The sequence below is a fragment of the Vidua macroura genome, chromosome 9 (assembly GCF_024509145.1).
Source record: "Vidua macroura isolate BioBank_ID:100142 chromosome 9, ASM2450914v1, whole genome shotgun sequence".
In the NCBI taxonomy this organism is placed as follows: domain Eukaryota; kingdom Metazoa; phylum Chordata; class Aves; order Passeriformes; family Viduidae; genus Vidua; species Vidua macroura.
The window spans coordinates 24,420,105-24,441,828 of record NC_071579.1 but is presented as its reverse complement, the minus strand read 5'-3'; the positions used below and the strand labels follow the sequence as shown (position 1 = coordinate 24,441,828).

The 21,724-nt window shown below is 51.2% G+C and overlaps 1 protein-coding gene across 3 annotated transcripts; it reads left to right on the top strand.

Moving 5' to 3' along the window:
- The first annotated feature begins 114 nt into the window (after positions 1-114).
- Positions 115-20,946, top strand: MOB3C (MOB kinase activator 3C). Of its 3 annotated transcripts, none has more exons than XM_053985686.1 (5): positions 115-606; positions 1,077-1,240; positions 7,772-8,271; positions 17,500-17,702; positions 20,816-20,946. In XM_053985686.1, exons 3-5 carry the CDS (start codon positions 7,854-7,856, stop codon positions 20,843-20,845), a joined length of 651 nt encoding a protein of 216 aa, XP_053841661.1. In that variant the 5' UTR covers positions 115-606; positions 1,077-1,240; positions 7,772-7,853; the 3' UTR covers positions 20,846-20,946. The 3 variants fall into 3 exon arrangements, with proteins under 3 accessions (XP_053841661.1, XP_053841660.1, XP_053841662.1); XM_053985685.1 differs by having other exon boundaries at positions 1,070-1,240; XM_053985687.1 differs by lacking the exon at positions 1,077-1,240.
- Positions 20,947-21,724: the final 778 nt, after the last annotated feature.

Here is a 21,724-nt window from a genome sequence, read left to right as displayed (position 1 = left end):
TTTGGATGGCATCCAGCTCGGCCTGGCATGGAAACGCCCGGCTGTTTTTGTGTGTGTGCAGAGCGGGGAAGGATGAAGGGAGAGGGACTGTGAAAAGATGGGGGGGAGGAGGGGAAAAGACTCCGGGATTTCATCTTCTTTCCCCAGCTCCCTGCTGTCCTGTGAAAGCCGGAGCCAGCCAGCGGCACGGGACTGCACGCCAAGAAGGATCTCAGCATCCAGGAATGGAGCGTGGGTGCGGGTGTGAGTGAGCGCCCACCCAGGAGCCTGCGAGCCCACGGCGGCCAATGGTGGGGGCTGGCAGGCTCGCTTCCAAGCGGGTTTTCCTGGGACAGCTGGAGCTGCCGGCAGGGTCAGGATGTGACATCACTGACCGGAGAAAAACCCTCGGCCCCGGCTTCTCTAACGAAACCCCCGTGAGCGCTGGAGCGAGGCAGTTCTCCCTGCCGCTGTTGCTGCTGCGATCCCCAAACTGCCGATAGTCCCGACAGAGAGCCTGGCTTGGACTTTGTATCTTTTTAATTTTTTTTTTTTCTTTTTCCTGGATAAGAGCAGAAAGCGCAGCGGAGGGATTTGAGACTGGAAGCCGCCGTGCCGGGGGATGAGGTGAGTCCTGGAAGGAAAAAAGCCAGCACCACGCTCCTCAGGATGCTCCTGGGGTGCTTTTAAGCTCGGAATGGGCAAGACCTGGGTCGGCATTAGCCTAGAAAAGAGCAATTCTTCACCCGGACGGGCCGTGGACGCCTGAAGAAGGCTCTTCCCCTTCCTCTGGGGTGTTCCAGCTCAGCAGCCAGTGTGTAAATACCAGAGATCCCCTGTTTGGGGGATGCTGGGCAGGGATCCGTGGGAATGACCGGCGGTGCGCAGGGAAAGGGGGTCCCTCCAGGCAGGGAAGGGGGACAGGCAGGGGAAGGCAGCACACGCGTTCCCCGAACGGGACAGCGCCCGCAGCGGCTTTGCCGGTGTCGGAGGGAGGGTGGAAAGTTGTGGGCGGGGGAACTGGGTGAGAGCAAGCGGTGGAGATGGGTTTTCCACAGCTGGCTTATCTCCTCTCGTCTTCTTCCTTGAGCTCGCAGGCCTGGAGCACCCGGTGTTTGGAATTACGGCTCTGACAACAGAGTAATCACCCTTGGGACTGAACCAGAGCTCTTGGACACCACTGAGGCCATTGGACACTTCTTTTCAGGGCTCGCAGCAAGTTACTGCTAGTAGCAGTGAGGTCTCAGCTCCCAGGAATGAGGTACCCCCAAAAAAGCCCCCAGCCCCTCTGGGTATCACGCCTAAAATGAAGGGGACGTGCTGCCTCTAACCTGGCGAGATGCTGCTTTGCTTTTCTGCTTGGAGGTGTCTTGTGTGATCCAGGAAAAACTTATTTTGGTGCCATTGGGCCAGAGCTGCTGCTCTGCTGGTGGTGTGCAGGGAGGCAGGGCAAGGAGCAGGACAGAGCAGGGGGACAGCAGGGGACATCTGTAGGGCGGGTGTGAGCAGTCCCGTTCCTGGAAGCCGTCTGAAGCCGTCTGGGTCCGTTTCTCACGAGCTGGGGATTTCCAAGCACCATGTGAGTTGAGGGAAGCACCAGCACAGCTTCCTGCTGGCAGCTGTCCCCAGCTGGAGTGTGGGGGCCTGAGTCCTGCTCTGCTCCAGGGATTTGTGCTCATGGATGCTCTCATGGGTCTCTGCGGCACCAGGGGAGTTTGCACAAGGAAGGTTTGGCAGCAGGCAGATGCTGCTGAGAGTCCAGGGCTTCTCTGAGGCTCCCCCAGGCCATGTGCTGGTTCTTGATCCCCCTCCCGGCATTTTGTCTTGGCTCATTTCCTGGAATTTTCTATCGTTTAGGTTATATTTGGGATCAGCAGCCAATAGCCCTGTTTCTCACGGACAGCCCAGCTGGGGCTTGGCTCCAGCAGGAGGCACAGAGGGGCCAGTGCCCCAGACTCTGCTCCCCAGCACCCTCCTTCTGCAGCCCCCCTTCCTTAGATGATTACAAGGCTGGAAAGGCTTATAAAAAGAGAGAATGCTTCCCTGGAAGCACCATTTGCCCACAGTTCCTCCCTGGGTCAGGGCTGCAGTGTCTGCAGTTCAGGGTTGCCTGGGAGAAGTCTTTGGGACATGAATCCCAAGAAGCAGCCCTGGTTGTAGGGATGCTCTAGGGCAGACTGAAGACCAAACTGCATCTGGTCTTCTTTGGGGCTTGAAGGGAAGCTCAGAGACAGGGCTGCTGACTCCTCAGCCACGCAGGGAGGCTTCCTAGAGCAGTGAAAAGCCAGCTGGGGCCTGCAGGTTTCTGGGCAGACTGTGCATCTGGAGGCTGGCTGTCTGTCTCAGGGCTCTGGCACATGGTGGCTGAGCTGATGCTGTCCTTCTCCATCTGGGATAGGGCTGGGTGGGACTTTGACACTGCCTTTGGTGGGGAGAAGGGAATCTCCTAAAGCAGAGAAGCAGTAGGTATCTGGGTGCTCCAAAGGCAAGATCCCCTAGGGAAGCCCGAGGGGGATGTGCAGAGCTGGTGGTAATTAACCTACACTTTGCTCTAAGGTGCCTGCAGCTGGACAGGTCTGTGCTCTGCCTCCTTGGCCTCTTCCCAAAGCAGTGGGAGCTGGAGTCTCCCTGCAGGTTGCCCACAGTGCTGGACCCCTGGTTGTGCTCCCCAGTGGTCGCACTGCCCACGAGGCTTGGAGTGTGCTGCTAACACAGCAGTTTCCAGGCAGATGCTTCTGTCTCGGGATGGATCCAGGGAAGATGCACTTGGCACTGGAGCATGGGAGGTGCTTGTGTCAGAGCTTTCCTCTCTCCTTACCCTTCATGGTTGTTAGTGCTTCCCAGACACTTGCAAAGCACTTTTTCCCCTGAAGCCTTTGCTGTTGCAGCCCTTAAAGGGAGCCTGGGAAGGGAGATCAGTTTTAAAATTTGGGACACTGAGGCAGGGAGCAGCACTGTGAGAATCATCCTGGAGTTTGGCAGTGCATCTGTCTGATCCTTCCTGCTGGTTTTCTGACTAAAGCTTATTTGGGGTCAAAAGCAGAGGTTTTCTTTGGTGACCTTGCCCCCATGCCTGCAGGACTGTGAGGAGGAAGCCACACTCCCACAGCTCTGCCTGCTCTTCCCTTTTGTTTTGTCGCTTCTAAACAGACCTTTCAGAGTTGTTTTTAACTTACAACAAAGCCTTCGCCTTGTTGTGTTCCTCTGTGGTTTTCAAATGATAAGAAAGAAAGAAAGAAAGAAAGAAAGAAAGAAAGAAAGAAAGAAAGAAAGAAAGAAAGAAAGAAAGAAAGAAAGAAAGAAAGAAAGAAAGAAAGAAAGAAAGAAAGAAAGAAAGAAAGAAAGAAAGAAAGAAAGAAAGAATTTTTTAGATAAAAAACAAAACCAACCCTCAAACCTGAAATTAGTGCCTAAGTCTGACCCTGAACTTGCATCCCTCCCATCCAGTTAATTTCCTTTCATCTCTGGACTTGCCAGCAATCTAAGACATCAGTTTCTCACATGTCTGTGCCTGCTACCTCCCCAGCAGTGGTTCTGCCTTGTCCTTGCACAGCTTAACCCTGTGCTTTTCTGGTTCTTGCTAAACCCCACTCAGTTTTGCTTTTGCTGCTGCTTTTAAAACCAGCAGGACTGAAGCCAGCAGCAAAAACAGGGATGGGACTGAAGCCCAGCAGCCTTCATGGACAGGGATGGGATTTGTGGCCTCTCAGCTGGGTTTGTAGCCAAGCGCCTCAAAGCCAAGGCTATTTTGGGAGTGTGGATGGGGGGTGAGCACTAAAGACACCACAGCATGGATGTCCCATGGGAAATGTCAGTCTCTTTCCTCCCAGAAACTTCGCTCATCCTCTTCCAACCATCCTCTGTGGGGACACAGGGTGACAGCAGGGCAAGTCTCCAGCTCCACCTGCTTCGCTCCTTGTCCGCTCCCAAGCGTAAGATGAGGTTTGATTTGGGGGTTTGCAGATGCATCAGAAAGGGATTTGTGGATCCCTGGAGTGCCAGCAGCTCCCTGTGATGGGAACTGTGGCCTGGGGAAGAGGGTTTGCAGCCTTTGCCAAGGTTTCTCTTGGAAAGCTTTGATTTTGCATGTGGGAACTGAAGGCAGAGAGCTGCAGGCTGCTGCCACGGCGCTGGCCCAGGCCCTGCCGCGCCGGCCGGGGCGGGACCTGTACGGTCATGTTGTAGGAAGTTGCTGCCTAAGCTTGTTGGATAACACTTTGCCCTTAGGATTTCCCAAAACAGGCAGTGTGAGCAGAGATTAGGACTTGGACGGGTCTCCTGCCCCACCCCAAGCCCCAGTGGAGCACGGTATGATTTCTAGGAACATGACAGCCCTGAACATCAGAGTCAGCTGAACTTTGCACCATAAACCTTGGAAGATCTCCCATTTTCCATGGATGGATCTGCCCCAAATACTTGGTCAATGATGGAAGAGCACCGTTTGGGTCAGATGCATAAAGGTGGAAACAGAGAAAATCTGATTTTGCATTGGCTGAGGCCCTTTTCTACCAGTTAGACTCAGGATGTGTCCGAGTTCATTCACAAAGGATTTTCCTTTTCTTCCCAGAAAACAGGTGGGTGCTGAGTCTCTGCCTGGAGGGGAATCTGAGGCATTGGTGACTTTGCAAACTTTGTTTGCTCTAAGCTGGTGCATCCCATCTCAGTGCCCCATTCGCAAGGGCCAGAGCTGGGTTTTCATGTCCTTGTCCTGGCCACCACTGCTCCCATACTTCCCTCTACATCGATCTTTCTGGGCAGTGAAAGCTCTGAAGCAAGGTAGAGAACAAATGTGTTCTTTGGCTCAGAGCCTCTTTCTGCTTCTTCAGGTCCTAAATCTCAGGGTGTATTTTTGGCTTCGTGTTAAATGTAATTTCTGGAGAACATTTTTCTCCAGTAAAGGTTAACAAGGTCTCTTAATGACTTGGTGATTTGGTAGTGATGATGATGAGGATCCTGAAAAGAAAACTGCTGCCTGGGGAGCAGAGAGGCTGTAGTGCCATGCTGGCATGCTGCAGGCTCAGGGACAGGTCAGCTCCAAGCACCTGGGCAGCAATGGGTTTTACTCTCCATTCCCACTCGAACAGATGCATGGCAGAAAAACACCTGGCAGACGTTTAGCAATTTTGTTGCTCTTTTTTTTTGAACTGGCGTTTTATTCAGATGGTGCTGAGCCATGAAGCACATTCCCACCTGCCTGATGAGTGAGAGCAGCTTGCAGGGTAACACAGAGATCCAGCTGTGGATGATGCAGGGATGCAGTTGTAGATGAGTTACAGGTCTGGCTTCAGCAGATGAGATGTTTATTTCCCAGTCAGTGGCTCAATATTTGCAGAGGACTTGCAGTGTGGGCACTAAAAGAGAACTGATTTCACTGCTGTCAGCCCCTGCAAGTGACATGTTTGATGGGCTGTCATCTGCCAGGGTGGCTGCTCATCACCACGGAACAACCCAGTCTCTGCATGGAGCAGTCTGCAAACAGCAGCAGCTCCTGAAGCAGAGCAGATGGAGCCAAGGCCAGCAGAAACGGTGACACAGAGAAATGTTTGCTGGCATGACTTCCCTTGCTGAAATTCCAGGGAAACATGGCTGCAGGGCCAGGCACTGCTCAGCCCCATCATTCCTACTTTGCACTATGGGCAAAGCCTGCTGAGTGCCTCATCCTGAGGGTATCCCAGCACTTCCTACATTGCCAAATTAGGAACCCTGTTGCAGTGGTTGTATATAAATATATATGTATGTATGCATACATGTTTTTGAAAGTGTTATGTGTTAGCAAACTCCCCAGAAGGCTTTTTTTAGAAGTGTTATCAACAGGATGTGCTTGAATATGTGGAATCCAGGAAGTCCTGGATAAGGGCTTTTCTTTAGAGCCTCACTGTGCCCAGAGTCCCCTGGCCTCCCATGGGATCCATAAGGACTGCAGTAGCACAGGCCAGTCCTGAGGGATAGATAGGAGTCATGACTTCATGCTGGCTTCATCAGCTGGCATTTTGGAGAGACTGTGCTCTTTTCTGAAGTGGGAAACAAGCTCTTTGTCATGGTTGGAGCCAGTTGCTTGGAGCAGGGAAGAAAAAGCATCCAAGAAACAGCTCCCAGTCATTGCCCTGAGCCAATAAATGAGGGTGACAGGGACATGGCCATTAAAATCCCACCCAGCCACATGAGATGGGGAAGGTTTGCAGATACCCTGGTGTTGAAGTCATACTGCATAACGTTGTGTGATGGCTGTAACCCACTCTGTGGGGCAGAAAGCACCTAAAACACATGGGTTTTTGTACCTGGATACAGCAGAATGTGGTGGGGCTCGCACTGTGCTGTGAGCTGTGTAAGGGTGGCAGAGCTCTGGCTCCAGCCTGTGAGAAAGACTGGTTGTGCACTAATGGCATTTGTACTGGGCTTCCCACCCACACCAGGGTGTGCATCCATGGGAGGGTTTTACATGTGCTGGCTGCAGTGCTGAAATCCCAGCCAGGCAGATCCTGCAACACTGGGATGATCATTAGGTCCTGCTGCCTCCCAGTGATGGCCCTGGGGTGAGCCTTAAGGGGAGCAGAGGGTTTCACTTGAGAGATGTTTAGCTGATCACAAAATAGGACCTCCCTCAGGTTCAGGACTGAGTTTAGAAAAGAGAATTGACATAGCAAGCTTTTGGCTAAAGTTGTCTTTTTAATAATGAATATTCATCCAAGGTTTGTGCCATTCCCTCCTGCTTGGGACTTTGGGTCAGTCACTTCTCTTTTCCATAAATATTTTCCTTCCTTTTTCTTAACTGCTTCTCCATCTCTTCCCATGTTGGAGGACTTTCTCTTCCCTAAGCCTCAGCAAGGCATTTAACACAAGGAGGCCTTGGTCTCACATTATCACCACTGGTGATTAATGCAGGTAACAAAACACACAATTCCAGCCTGTCCAGGGCAGCCTTGGGCAGATGGGATTTCCACTGGATTTCAGAGAGGAAAAGGAAAATACAGCCCTCACGTGTGCTGCTACTCTTGGGCAGGAAGGGGTGAGCTCAGCACTTTGCTGAGCCCTGGAGTCACCAGAGCATCAGCTGCACCACTCCAAGGGCTGCCGTGTGCATTGTGTGCATGCCGGGAGAGCTGGCGGCATCCTGGCAATGTTGTTCTGCTGTGCTGGGCTGCGTTTCCCTTCTTCGGATGTGGGTTTTGTTCTTTTGGACAAACACACGAGGCAGAACAACAAAAATAATCCCCCCCTTTTCCCACTGATCCTGGTGCTGGGGCTGTGTGAACCAGCAGCCAGCTGCGGTCGCAGCGTGGTCCCCGGGGCCTCGCTTGCCAGCCGCTGCTGCGGGGTCAGGGGTTGTTTGTACTGACAAGTCCCTGGGAAAGAGATGCTTCCCCTTTGCCAGGAGAGGGAAAGGCCACCATAGTGGGACTGCCCGAACTGGTGAACTCTGCTGGTATCATGGCTCTCACTTTATTGCAGCACTTGTTAGTAAAAGCCTGGAAGAAAGAAGTTGGCTGGAGCCTGGTGAGCTCCTGGGGTGCTCAGGAGGGAGGAAGGGCTCTGTCTGCCATCAAGCCTTGCACGGGGCACATGTGGCAGGGCTTACCCTCTCCAGTGCCAGGAGCTGCTGTGTGAGGTGGCAGCAGCTGCTCCAGGTCACCCTGGTGGGTGCGAAGGGGCCAGAAGCTCACTCCAAATCTGTGTCCCCATGTGCTGTCAGAGCAGTAGGGTCAGGCAGTATTCTGCTGCGAACCCCTGCAAGCGTGTTCACGCATGCAGCTGTCTTCATGCGTGACTGAAATGTGTCTCCTTCTCCTCCCAGAAACCTCCATCCCTGAAGACGTCAGCCCTGGGTTTCATGTTGCTCTGAGCCTCTGCCCTCACCCTGGCTGGCCCTGCCCACAATGGCCCTGTGTCTCAAGCAAGTCTTCAACAAAGACAAAACGTTCCGTCCCCGAAAGAAGTTTGAGCCGGGCACGCAGCGCTTTGAGCTGTACAAGAAAGCCCAGGCCTCCCTCAAGTCCGGGCTGGACCTGAAGGCCGTGGTGCAGCTGCCTCCCGGCGAGAGCATCAACGACTGGATCGCCGTGCACGTGGTGGACTTCTTCAACCGCATCAACCTCATCTACGGCACCATGTCGGAGTACTGCACCGAGAGGAGCTGCCCCATCATGTCCGGGGGGCTCAAGTACGAGTACAGGTGGCAGGACGACAGCAAGTACAAGAAGCCGACCAAGCTGTCGGCCCCACAGTACATGTGCATGCTGATGGACTGGATCGAGATGCTCATTAACAACGAGGACATCTTCCCCACCAGGATAGGTGAGTGTGCTCTGGTTCCCCGCAGGAACGCTGGGCTTGTAACTACTGCAGGTTCCCAAGCTGCACCTCAGGGCTGGTATTGATGAACTTTGTGATTCAAAGCATTGCGGCGTTTCCCTTTCCAGGTGTTTCTCAGTGTCTGTCCTACAGCCTTTTGTTCCAAACTGAGTTTGGGATTTTTCATCCTACTACTAGGAGAACACAATGTTCTCCTTTTCTGTGCTTGAACTTATTCTGTGTTTGTGAGAAATGAAGGCTGGTAGGTCATTAGCTTCCTTGCCTTTCCTCAAGAGGCTGAGCTGCAGAGCTGGTTAGAGGTGGTCATCACATCCCTGCTTTTCTCTCAACTAATCAACTCAGTTTCTTTCTGGTTTTCCACATAGGTTCATGGTCCCAAGATTCAACCCTTGCTGCTTCGCTCCTCAACCCCTTTCCATCTCAGCCCTGATTATACCTCACATCTTGCTACGTAGCTGAGGCACTGCTTGAGCAGAGATGTCCCTAGGATGTGGCCTTGCCACTGCCAGGGTGTATGATACACCTTTTCAAAAAGTTTGGCCTTAGGAGCTTGCAGCAGCTGCCAAAGGCAGCACAGCTTTCAAACTAACCCCTCTGCTGCTGACCTGCAAAGCTCAGCAGCTGCCAAGGCTGATATTAGCTGCTGCTTAGCTGCTTTTTGTCATCTGGGGACATGAGTTCAAGGCTTGGAGCTGATGGGGCTTCCAGAGTCTCAGGTCATGCCTTGGAGAGGTTGTTTTTCAGATAGAACATGAAGTTACTTGAGTGTAAAAAAAAAATATTTAAGGAGCATGGTGGGCAGGAAAGGCATAGCTTTGCAAGTCTGCTTGACCTCTTTTGTTTGCCAAGCAGACAGAGCTTTATGAAATCAGTGCAGCTTACGGTCAAGATTTTCATTAATGTGCTGGGAAACATTGAAGAAAATGGTCTGTGTGGGATTGCCAGCATTACTCACTGTTGTAGCCCCATTTGGCTGTGCTGTACATGTAGTTGTGTGTCTTTTTAAGGAAAGTCTCTGGCACTTGGAGTCTGAGAGGGGTCATGGGTCTCTGCAAGCAAGAGGGGAGGCAGTGCCTGCAGCCTGGTTGTGCCAAACTATTTTGGCTTTGGGACTGGGTGACTCCCCCAGACCCCTGATCTGAGCTGGCTGCTCTGGCTTTGCCTGGAGTTAGGGTGGGACAAGTCCCTGAAACCAAGACCAGCAGGCACTCGCTGCCTTCTTCCCCTCGCTGGTGGTCTGGGGCAGGGTAGCGCAGTGCCAGCTGCTCATGCTGGAGCACAGGCAGGGTGCCTTTGGGATGTGTGGGAGAGGCAGTCCCTGGGATTCACCAGGGCACTCACTGTGCTGTGGAGGCATCTTTCCCTCCTGGGCACAGCAGTGCACTCCAGTGAATAGAGGAGGCTGGAAGTGTGGCTGGCTGACAGAGTCAGTGCAGGATACTCTGGGTCAGCAGTCCCAGCTCTGCTGGGGACAGCAAAGTCCCTGGTCATTCTGGCTGCACAGACTTGCTGCTGCTGAGGGGTGAGACAGCAGCCACAGGGAGCAGCATAGGTGTTCCTCTTCCTGAGGTGGCTTGTCCCCAAGGAGAAGATGTGCATGCCATTAAAAGCAGAGGCACCGATGTGGATTTACTCTGTATTCCCTCCAGCCAGAAAGGAGTGTCCTGATCCAATTTCAAGCCTTTCAGGTAGGATTTGGGATGTGATGCTGCTTGACGCTGCTCTGAGAAGTAAAAGTGTACAGGGAGTATTAACACCTCAAAAAGCATCCAGCCATGGGAGGGACATTGCAGCATCCTCTGCTTTCCCACATCTCTCTCTCTGAGGTGCAAAACCCGAATACAGTCATGGTCCTGGTGGTTTTCACTTCATTTCTGGCACTTCTCCCTCTGAGTTGTAGCATATCCTGATGTGGGGAGGAATGGCTGGTTTCCATTTCTTCTTTCATTTTGGTTTGGAGGCAATTCTGGGTGAGATCTAGGATGACTGTAGGTGAACACGGGCAAATCCATTTTCTTCTCCTCCAAGGCTGTTCCTGGGGTCCCTTTTCCAAGCTGCTTTGTGTGGGGACCCTTGAATGACTTCAGGCCCTGTGTCAGCATGTCTCAGTGGTTTTGGCCTCACACAAGTGAAAGGGAACTCAGGCTGAGGTTGCACTCTAAAACACATGAAAGGCTGTTGGGGGAGGCAGGGGGAGGACGGAGCTGGTGCTACTTTGTCATCAGTGTGTCCCCAATTATCTGCCTTTCACTGGCCTGCCTTGTTCACTGGTAATTGCTTGGCAGCTCTGGCATTTCAGAAGATGGAGTGTTTGGCTGAAGGGAAATGCACTGGATGACAGAGGAGGCTGGCCAGGATGTGGGCTCAGGGACAGTGGCCAGGGAAACCAAACAGAGGTGCTTAACCTCTATCCTAAAGAGCAAGCCCTTGGGAAAAGACCCAGGACAAGGGGAATAAGGCACTGAGAGGACACAGAGGAGATGTGAGCTGTTTTAAGGAGGGGAAAGGAGCTTGATGAGGGGAAATTACAAATGTCATGCTTTGGATTTGTGGTGAGACACTTGGATGTTAGCAGCAGAGATGGGATTTAGCTTGAAGGTTTGTTTCACTCCTGCTTGTGCTGGAGAGGTTCCTGGGCACAGCTGCCCTCTGTCTCAGTGGGTGTTTCATCAGCTGTGTGCATCTCAGCTTTCCCTCCTGGCCCCTCTTTGCCATGTGCAGTAAAGCTGCCCCAGGACAAAGATTTCCCTGGCTAAGGCCACCTGACCGCAGACAAAACAGACTTTTCTCTTTTTTAAATTTGTTTTTCTTAGAAGCAGCAAGTGTTCCCCAAACTCACAAACATTGCTGGAGGCTAACCTCAGCATCCTCCTCCATCCAAGAGCTATGCAGCCTGAAGCAGCACATGATTCAGCAGGGCTTGCTGGTGGGCTCCTGACAGTTGAGAGGTATCTCGTGGGTCAGGGGGGGAAAATCTTTCCCCCTGAGGTGAGAGGCTGAGCTAGAAATGAGCAGGGATGGCTCACTGACTTGTGGGCTCACAGGGGATGTCCCTGGGCATCACGGGGGAGACCTTGGCTGGGGTAAATGGTCACAGCTCCAGGGACCAGAGCAGAGCTGGGCTCATTTGCACATTAAAGCATCTACTCCTCCAGCACTGTCAGAGGTGGGAGGGCAGCGGAGTGACAAACACTTTTGGTTTAGCCAGGCTTTGTGATGCAGAGCTCTTGCCAGCTCTGCAGTGAGGCCAGAGGAGAGCTGGCATGTGACATGGCCAGAAGGGAGCCCGACACCAGCAGACAGTTTGTGACCTGGCAGAGTTAACCAGCAGGACTGCAGCCCTCGGATGGCACCAGTATAAAATCCCTCTGGTGGAGATTATTAGCAGGTCTGGGGGGGCTGCCAAGCCCCCTGCATTCCACAGCAAGGGTTGGGAGAGATACTGTGTCTTCCCCATGCCCCGGGAAATCTACCTGCAGAGCTCCATCCCACTTTCTCATCCTTTCTCTGGAGTGGGAACCTGTTTGTCAGCCTGTTAGGATGAGACAAATCCCTGCATGGCGTGAGCTCTGCCAACCTGATGGCTATAAATCTACAGAAGCAGCAGCTTTCCCAGACAACCCATATCATTTGGTGTGTGCTAGTGCTTTGTTTCCACTCTTCCAACCAATGTAGATGTCCTGAAAAATACATTTAAATAGAGAGTAAGCATTTTTCCCATGCAGGGAGAAATATAAATGATTCTACAGGTGTACTTTCACCAGCTGGTAAAACTATATCAGTAGATTTATTCAGTGAGTGGACTTCCATGAACAAATTACCACCTGGAAAAATATCCATTCCTCCCAGTAATCGTTCTGCCCTGTGGTGCCGGAGCTGCTGCTGGGCAGTGCTGTGCTGAGGAGGAAGGATGGCTGGGTGGGGTCTCCAGGCTCCATGGCCATGTCTGCACTGCTCAGCCCAGCATCAGGCTGCTGGTTGCACAAGGCCAGGTGTCCTCCCTCAGCCCCATGGTGGCTGCTGAAGCCTCGCTGCTGTTCGATGAGTGCAGACGCAGGGTTTGGAGCAGCCCCAGCGCCGGAAACTCCCCGCGCTCTCCGCCAGATTTGCCCGTGGCTCGACAGAGCACCGGCCACAGGAGGTTTTATAACAGTTCTTGGAAAGCTTTTCAAAACTCAAGCCTGTCATTCAAGCATAGTCCCAAAACAATTATAAAAACCAGAGGAAACCTGGTGCGAAATGATCCGATGCTTTCTTGCCATAACTACAGGAGAAAAATGTTCAGAATTCAGCTAATTATTGGTGTTCTCTCAGTTGGCTCTTTTTAACGTAATTTGTTGGGTTTTTTTGCCCTGCTTTTTTTCTTCCAAAATTAATACCACACCAGCTTGCAGCTGCCATCATGCCATTAGTTTTAAACAGGGCTTTAAACACTTATTTTTAGGAAAAATGAATCACTGAACACCACAGTGGCCAAAATGAAATTGAGAAATAACAACAACAATTCATCACGAAGTTCACTGAATTACTGCATTTGCAGAGGACAAAAAATACAATTGCCAAGAAGCAAAATAGCTTCCCAGTACTGATTCATCGTGAAAAAATTAAATTGGCTGATGCACAAGTGTTGGGGATAGGAGATGGCAGGAAAGATCCAGGACACTTTGCTGTCCCTTACCCTAAGCACAGGCACTTTGTTACCCCTCATTTTCATTTCCTTTTCCACGTGGTTTCCTTATGTTTTGAAGCAATCAGCCCAGAGTGGGGAAAACAGATTCCTTGGAGCTTTAAATCATATTTTGCGATTTTCAAGCAAAACGTCCAAGAAAAACTAAAGGTGCCAATTCATTTCAGGGCTGTGAGTCACTCTGCTTGGAGTGAAATTGTACCTGCTGTACTTACAGCTTTTGCCTTGGCTTGGAGCAGAAATTCTTCCTAATATCTAAACTAAACATCATGCAAGAAGAGTCAGAGGGTGGCTGCTGCCTGCCAGACTGTGGGCTGCTGCTGCTTTCTCCAAGGTTGCTGGATGGTGAGCACCAGGGAACTAAATGTAAATGTAATTTCAGTGCTTTTAATTCAGCCCAGGTGGGTTTTGTGATGTTCTGCTGTCCCCCTGGGGCAGTTAGACCACCATCAATGGGATGAACTAGGATGGTGTTTTTTGGTCCCTGCAGGTGTGCAGGGCTGGGGAGGGTGAAGCAAACCCAAGCAGCATCACCCTGTTGGGGTGATTTGTCAAACCTGTCCTGCTAAGAGGACATCTCAGCCATGCAGGGCCTGTCCCACCAGACTCATCCCTCTGTCTCATCCATCTGCTGCTGTCCCTGGTTTGTGCCACGATGTGCCACCTTCAAGATGGAGTAAGTCCCCTAAGCAAAGGCCACCAGTGCCCCACTCCCAAATGCCATTTATCAGTGCACTGGCCACTGGTCGGTCTCTCTGTGCTGGCTGTGAGGCTGATCTGCCTGGCCCAGCCTGGCAGGGAGGTGAGAGCCCTGGGGGGAGCAGCTGCCCCCTCCACGCGTGGGGAAGGGCCCCCATCGCTCCGCTGTCGCTGTCGCAGTGACCCCTCCAGCAGCCGGAACAGCCCCGGTGGGACTGGCAGCGAGCTCAGTGGAAGGCTGAGCACCTGCAAGGGCAGGAGGGGCACGTGTGGCCACAGATCCCTGTCCCATGGCTGTCCCCTGGCTGGGACGTGCTGGCTGCAGTGTGTGCCCGGCTGCAGGGAGGATGCACAGCCTGCCCTGGCTGTGTCCCCTCCCGTGCTGGAGAGGATGTCACATGTGTCGTCTGCGGGACATCCGCTGCGCCAGCAGCGCTGACCCAGGGCAAGCCGCATTTACACCGGATCCCTCTGCTGCTCTCGGATGCAGCCTCTACTGCAGAGCCTCTTCTTTCAGCTCTGGGCAAGGGGACGGGGTGTTTCTCCAGCTGCCCACCAGCATGACCAGTGCCTGCTGGGGCAGCTGTGGGTTTCTTTCCAAGTCACTGGAGATCAGCAGCAAGGCACCACTGCTGGCAGAGGCATTCTGCATGTCAGATACCCGCCCTGCTTCCTTCCCGAGGGGAAGTGCTCTGATCATCTGGCACAGAGCCCTGTGCCAGATGCAGGGTCCAGTCAAGCATCTCTAGCCTGTACCGAGAGTCCTGGCACAGGAGACAGACATGGCTGCAGCACGGGGACGGGAAGCGGGACCCTGGGCAGGTGTGCAAGAGAGGGTGTTTCGCGGAGAAAGAGTCAGAGCCGGACCCGAGCCATCCCGAAGGACCATAATGAGGTGGTGACATGGGACCTGTAGAAGTCCATCAGTGACACGCAGCCACCGCTACAGCCTGGCCGTGCCTGGAGGGGACGGCCACACACTGACACCTGGTGATGGACGCAAAGAAGGGCAGCTCAGCCTCAGCTCCGGAGAGCTTCCGATGCTCCTGCTTCATGTGAAACAGTGGTTGAGTAGTCCAGAAGGGAGCTTGGAGGTCCTGGCAGCCTGATGGTATCTTTCCATACATCATTAGGTTTAGAAGTTCAACAACTCCTATAGTTGCTGATGACCATGAGATTTTAATTAGCTAACCTTTGAAGATTCTTTGTAACTCCAACTATTCTTTGATTCTGTGATTTAAGCTAAATCTCTGTTCCCCGATGCAAAAGCTGCTTCTGGAGAGCCCAGAATGTAGCTGGAGTTGTCTCTTCTCTAAGTCTCCCAGCTGCCAGCATGTCCATGAGGACTTCTGATGACAGATGTATGAGATAAGACAATTCCTGACTAACCTCAGGACAAAAGCTGTGGAAAGCCACTTGTCACCATCTGCCATGTCTGGAGGTGGCCCATCTAACAGCAGGATCTGCACCATAGGTGCTGTCAGCCCTGGGAGCCTGAGATCTGTTTGATCTGCTGTTCACTCTCTGAGTTTATTTCCTTCTCAGCTCAGGACTGGGTTAAGGGCTGCTGCTTTCCTTCACTACCACTCTGCAGTTTGACAATAAATTCCCAGAGATGGTCAGGTCGGATTTCTCCCTCACTGCCTGCTTTGGCTGAGGAGGCAGTTGGTAACTGGGACAGGTGACAAACTGAAGGCAGCAAATGCCTTCCTGCCTGCTCCTGGGCACTTGCTGAGATCCCAGCATCCTCTGGTCCCAGGGAGATGACAGGCTGTCCAGGACAGTGTGTATTCCCCAGCCACTGTCCAGAAATGTGCATTCATCAGCAATTATTTGCTGCAATGAGCTTTATTTAAAAAAAAAAAAGTTTCATAACCAGTTCTTCAAAGCTGGTCTGCAGGGCCCACCCTCATGGCATGTCTGAGTCCCCAGCTGGGTGATTCCAGCTTTTATTAGCTCAGCAAATCCTCACTCAGGGCAGAAAGCTCAAATGAAGCCATTCATAAAGTGCTGTGTCCCTGCTGCCTGCGGGGGAACCTGGAGAGCTCTCTGATCCCTGCCTAGTGCCAGACTAGCAGGCAAGGAGAGCTCTGTAGCCAAGGGTGCTGGGCAGAAGCAGATCTGCAGTCACATCTCTAAGGTGTTGGCATAGGGACAGCTTGGTTGTACTTTGCCAGATGTGAACACCTTTCCTGAAAAATCCCAATGGGCTCTGTCAGAGCTGGCGGTGAAACAGGTCATGCTGAGGTCCCTGTGACAGGAGCAGCCCTGGGGCTGCAGTGTGCTCGTGGTTATGCAGAGCAGTGGCCACAAGTCAGTCTCAAAACCACATCTGTGTGACGCTGAGCCAAGATCTGTGTCCTTCTCCAAGGGGTGGCTGGGACATCCAGATGTGGCATGAGCACAGATGCTTCAGCCCTGCCCTCTGCTCCAACACTGTGCATGCAGGAAAGGGAGACTGGGCTGTGCTCAGGGTGACTCTGCTTTAGACCAAAATTAATTTTCTTTTATGAGTTTCAAACCCAGCACCTGCCCAACCCTGGCGACTGCAAACAGGCTCCACACGTGATGTTGAAGGACGGAATCTTTGCGTTTGCCACCCACAGAGGAGAGGGGCTCAGCACTGCTGCTGGGAAACAAAACTGCCAGGAGCATTTGGGAAAATAAACAGTTTTAATTGCCTAGCAAGGCTGGTGAGAAAGATTCAAAGATAAAATTACCATTTTTAATTTTTTAGCTAAGAGATTTGCTGATGCTTTCCTGTGCACAAAATGTGTGAACTGGCAATGGTTGAGCAGTGTTTGTTTGGAAGGATTTTCAAGAGGTTATGTGCTGCATTAATAAGAAGCTAAGGGAGAAGGCTGGTATAACCGTGGGAAGGGAGGGTTTTATTTTGTTCTTTGTGTATTTGCATTGAATTGCCCTGGGGAGAGGAAGAAGCCTCAGGAAAACAAATATCAGTTGTTTCGTTCTCCTCCTCACAAAAAAGAAAAAAAACCAAAACAAAAAGTTTAGTGTTTCAAAGCCATGTTTCCTTTAGAGATTTACCCCAAGGTTGCTGGCACTGATGGTATCACTGAGATTTTTATTGTGATAGCAGCATATCTTGAAAATGATGGAAATATCCCACACTGTGTCCTTGCATGGGACAAAGCTGAAAGTACAGAGCCAGGTGTGGTGGGCCCCATCCTATGAGGATATCTCAGGATTATACAGGCACAATGAAACCCAAACATCATTAACATGGGTGGTTTTCTTCCTGATTTAATGAGACATTTTATTGAAATAAGGATCAGGAAAACAGTAGAAACCTTACCCATTTCTACTGATGCATCAGAGGTGATGTTTGAGGGTGTGAGGAGGAAGGAAAACAGTACAAGCCATGCTTTTGGGTTCAGAGGAAGGTATCTTGTCTGGTGGCAGATGGTTTGGCTTCGTTCATGGACCTGGGTAAATACAATTTGCCTTACATCATGCCTGTGCAGGCTTGTAGGGGAAAGGTAGGGAGAGGGGGCCAGATCTCTGGATTGAGCCAGATGTGGAGAGTTGCAGTCTCCTCAAAAAAACCCCACTCTTTTTACTCTCCTATGGCAACTCTCCAAATCCTGAGCCATGCCCGTGTGAAATTTCTAGCTGGGCAATGAGGGAATATGTGGGAAGAGCTCAATGGCACACTGCCCCACTGTCACTCCTGGTATTAGCCAAGGATGTCCTTCCTTGTTATCTATGACTGCCTGTCAAGCATGACAGACACATTTAAATGCTAACTGGTTTCTTCTTTTTTTTAATGTTCAAATGGCTTCCAATTTGCTTCTGCTTTGCAGGTGTTCCCTTCCCCAAGCAGTTCCAGCAAGTTTGCACCAAGATCCTCACCCGCCTCTTCCGTGTCTTTGTGCATGTCTACATCCACCACTTTGACAGCATCATCAACATGGGTGCTGAGGCTCACGTCAACACCTGCTACAAGCACTTCTACTATTTCATCAGGGAGTTCAGCCTCATCGACCACCGGGAGCTGGAGCCTTTGGTAAGGATGGCCCTGGGATGTGGAGGTGGAGGGTGAGTGGTGTGGGCTGGACACACCAGGGCTGAACCTCTCTGGACTCTTTTGGCCACCCTACCTCAGACACACAGTCATGTTTTCTGTCCTGGGACCGTCAGCCTTGGTGCTCTGAGAGAGAAATTCCCAGCAGCATCAAGGAAACCACTGTTCCTTTCTTAACCTTTGCCTCTGTTGTCATGTCTGTGAATTGAACTTCAATACCCTTAGGACCACCACACAGTAGTGTCCCCAGAGTGACTTGGTAGTTCTAATGCAATTTGCACATCAAACTGTTTCCAGCCAGTTGTGCCTACGTGGATTTCAGGAGTCAGATTTGAGCCAGTCTCTTCTCCACAGTTTTTCTTTTAGCATTCCCTGCTTGAGATCTTAGTGTGAATTACACTGAGGCTGCAGGGAAGGCAAGCCCTGATAGGACACACAGCTTCAGATGACAGCTGTCAAGGCCATGCTGGAGAGGCCTCACTGGATCTCCCAGTTCCCTACAGCCTCCCTTGGGAAGCAATTAGCCAGGCAGAAGGTGAGAGCCCTTGACAACAGCAGGATTTGTGGGAAGCAGAGGCCAGACAGCCCAGGGCTCATAAAGTAGAAAATGCACATAGTTGGTTTTGTAAGAGAAGCAAGTTTGTCACAGACAAGGTTGAGTGTAGTCTGACCTAGGGAGGACATGTTGCAGTGGGAAAAGAATTAATAGGAAGCTCAGTTTGCATGCTGTGGTAAGGGTTGTGTTGCAGAAAAGGCCACGTCCCGCAGCAGAGAGTCAGGGAAGACCAAGAGGATACAATCTGAGAATGAGCTGAGAAGAATCCCAGCTGCTTGCTTAGGATCTGGAGGTGGGGAAGATGCCCCTGCCCCTATGTGCTAAGGACTTTACTGCTTTCATTTGTCTCAGTCCATTTTCTGCCTGTCTGCTCTGATTATGATTTAGAGGGATGGAGAGATGATTTAATCAGGGGAGACTTGAATGAGGACAGTATCAACTTCAATTATTTTGTAGAATTCAGATGTAACACATATTATCACAATGGCCCTCAGGTCCAGAAAATGGCAGCTCAGCATCAGTTTGTCTTCTGTTCCTCATGACAAATCTCTTCAGCATTGCTGTACAGTCCATAGTAGTGTCATCCCCTTGGACTGCTGCTTGCTAATGTAAATAATTAACACCTGCCAGCCAGCGCAGAGGCTGACTTTGCTAAACAGGCTTTCAATGCCAGTGACTCACATGCAACATGAGATGACTGATGGGTCTCCATAAATCTCAGGTGAACAGATTCTTTTCCTGTGATGCAACCACTGTCAAACTACAAGGAAATGAGACCCATTTGCCCGTGGTCTATCTGTGTCTCACTGCCTGCCATCCAAGCCTCAAGCAGACCCAACCACAAGGGAGGAGGAAGGGCTTCCTTCCCTCAGGCAGTGAGTTGCTTTAGGTGTGTATGAGAGTGTCCTGCAACCAGGCTGCCTCATCAGCCCAGACAGCTGTCCTAACCTTGCATTTAGTTAGTCCCCATGAATCCCATGACAGACTTCTAAGCTTTCCTCTGGCTGAATCCCCCTTTGTTGCTTCAATTTCCCTTTTGTCAAGCTTCTGTGGGATGTGATTTCTTAGCAGCAAATTTTGGGAACTGAGAATGAGCTCCTTTGTATGGCAGAACTAGCAAAAGGCAGTGATTCACTCTCTCAGTAAATCAAGGAAGATGGGGCCAGAGAGAAGCCGTGCACTTGCTTCCTTGATCAGGGCAGCTCGTGGTGCAGGGCTGCAGCACTGGCAGGGATCCACTGGTTACACGCTAAAGCAGAGCTGGGGGGATTTCCTGGATGTGAGGAAAGCCTTGGACATTTGGGGCTGGTCTGAGGAGCTCACCGGTGACTTACCAGCCCACTGGTCACTGCAGTCCCCCCTGTTCATGGCTGCTTTTGTGCCTGCTGTTGTGCTAGTGGGGTGGGTGCAATGCTGTTGCAAGAGGATGTGCACAGTCCTCTCACCCTCTTCCTTCCAAGATGTTTGCAAACATTTCCTGTTTGCAATGTGATTTTGTGGCAGAGAACCAGCTTTTCATTTGATGGCCAGGTTCTGCCCTCAAGTGACTTTGCATGTTACTCCTACAGGAAAACCCTCTCTTTGCCACTGTCCCTGATGGATTTGAAAAACAATGTTCTTAGCACTGAAGATCAGAGTTTGCTGCTTCTGTCTCCCTTGGTTATATAACTAAAGGGCCTTTTATAGGGTTACTCAAGGGTCATCATCCTTTCCTAGTTCTTTTTTCAGAATTGCATTCTTCCTTCTCCACAGACCAGTCATACTTCCAACCTATTTCAGGAGTAGTTTTAATGTGCAAACCTTCCTCTGGGGTGCACGAGGGGACCTGTGGGCACAGAGATTCACAAGCCATGAACCCAGTGAGCCAGAATCACGCTTTTCTCACTGCAGGATTTACAAGATGCTAGTTGAGCTTTTCAAGGCAAGGACAAATACCATCTCCCACCAGCTGAAAGCTGGACACCTTCCTAGTGTGGCTGGCATGATGCCATTCTGGCTAAAGAAAAGTCTGTAATCCTAAACAGAACTGTAGGTTTCCTGTGGCCCTGTTATTAGCACTCATTTGCATTGCAGTGTGACTGTGGAATCCCTTGCTGAAACCACAGGTCCTCTGGGTGAGCTGTGGTCAGCTCCTGGAGTGACAGCAGGGAGCTGCTCCATATTCCATCCCCTAAGGCTGCAAAGAGGGGCTCTGAGAGTGGCATCACCTTGTCCGGCTGTTCTGCAGCTGAGCCAGGAGCAGGACCTTCATCTTTCAATATCTCAGCCAAAGCTCTTTCCTTGGACTGCTCTCAAGGCTAGGGCACAGGCAAAATAACCTTGTGCCACAGAGACCGGGGAGAGTGCCAGGATGGAGCTGCTGAGGCAGCTGAGTTCCCAGGAGGGCTGTCATGGGAAACAGAAGAAAGCTCCCCAGGACTCCCACGGCTGCTTCCCTGGGTTGGTTTTGGACATCTCCCAAACTGCCTGACACGTCACGCTACTCAAACCTGTCTTTTGCACTTACTGTTTCTTTCTTTTCTCTCCCCCTTCAATGCAGAAAGAAATGACAGAACGAATTTGCCACTGAAATCTTCTGGCAGACGAACTCAGCTGGCTCACTCAGAGTCCGGTGGGACAAGACACCCTGTGGTGGGAGCCCTCTCCCCTAGGACTTGCTCTGGGCATTCCAGCTCACTGACCTACAAGCACTGCAAAAGTGCCTCTTCAGGCCACAACTGAATCCTCAGTTTTCCAAGAACCTCTGGACAGATTTTTCTTCTTCTAACAGATCCCAATCTCTGTTGTATGGTTCCTGTTTTAGAAAGCCACTGACTCACAGGAGAATGAGCCAAGTCTGGTTTACTTTTGCACACTCTGATTTCTAAGACTCAATCCTGTGTCTGACATCAAATTTTCAGCGACCTTCCCTCTTGTTTTGTCCTCAGCTATATTGATCTCCAACTATTTCGTTAGCAATTCCTGCCTGTGAGCAGGTGTGACCTTGGCTACCAGATGTTACCTTTCCCACAGGCAGTGGGTTTGTGGTAACACCTGAGATCAGCCCTGCAAAGCTGGTGGCATTTCATCCCACTGCCTTCACGTGGTTAGTTGTTGATGTGCTGTTTTTAACCATGAGCTGTGAACGTCTCCTTCTGCCCTAGTTCATGCTTTACCAAAGGGACCATTTTTCCCTTCAAGGGATTTTTCACATTTGGAAGAGGGGTCTTGATGATGTTCTAAGAAGAAACCAATACTGCTTGGACTAATGGCAAGTGCCCCCATGACCGAGGAGGTGACCTAGGTCAGTATTCAGTGTGATCAGCACACACTACCTGAGAAAGTCTCAAAAACTGGTGAAAAGAAACTCTGACCATCTGCAAGCATACTATTGCTTCCTGGTCTGTGCCATTACTCCCCTGAAAGGTATCATGTCTCAAAATTTCCTCCTTCTGCTTGCAGTGACTGA

Bases quoted from the DNA above. Each gene is read 5' to 3' on its own strand.
- MOB3C (XM_053985687.1), top strand. From the start codon at position 7,854: ATGGCCCTGTGTCTCAAGCAAGTCTTCAACAAAGACAAAACGTTCCGT. The intron at 8,272-17,499 runs GTGAGTGTGCTC...TCTGCTTTGCAG, and splicing joins CATCTTCCCCACCAGGATAG to GTGTTCCCTTCCCCAAGCAG. The intron at 17,703-20,815 runs GTAAGGATGGCC...CCTTCAATGCAG, and splicing joins ACCGGGAGCTGGAGCCTTTG to AAAGAAATGACAGAACGAAT.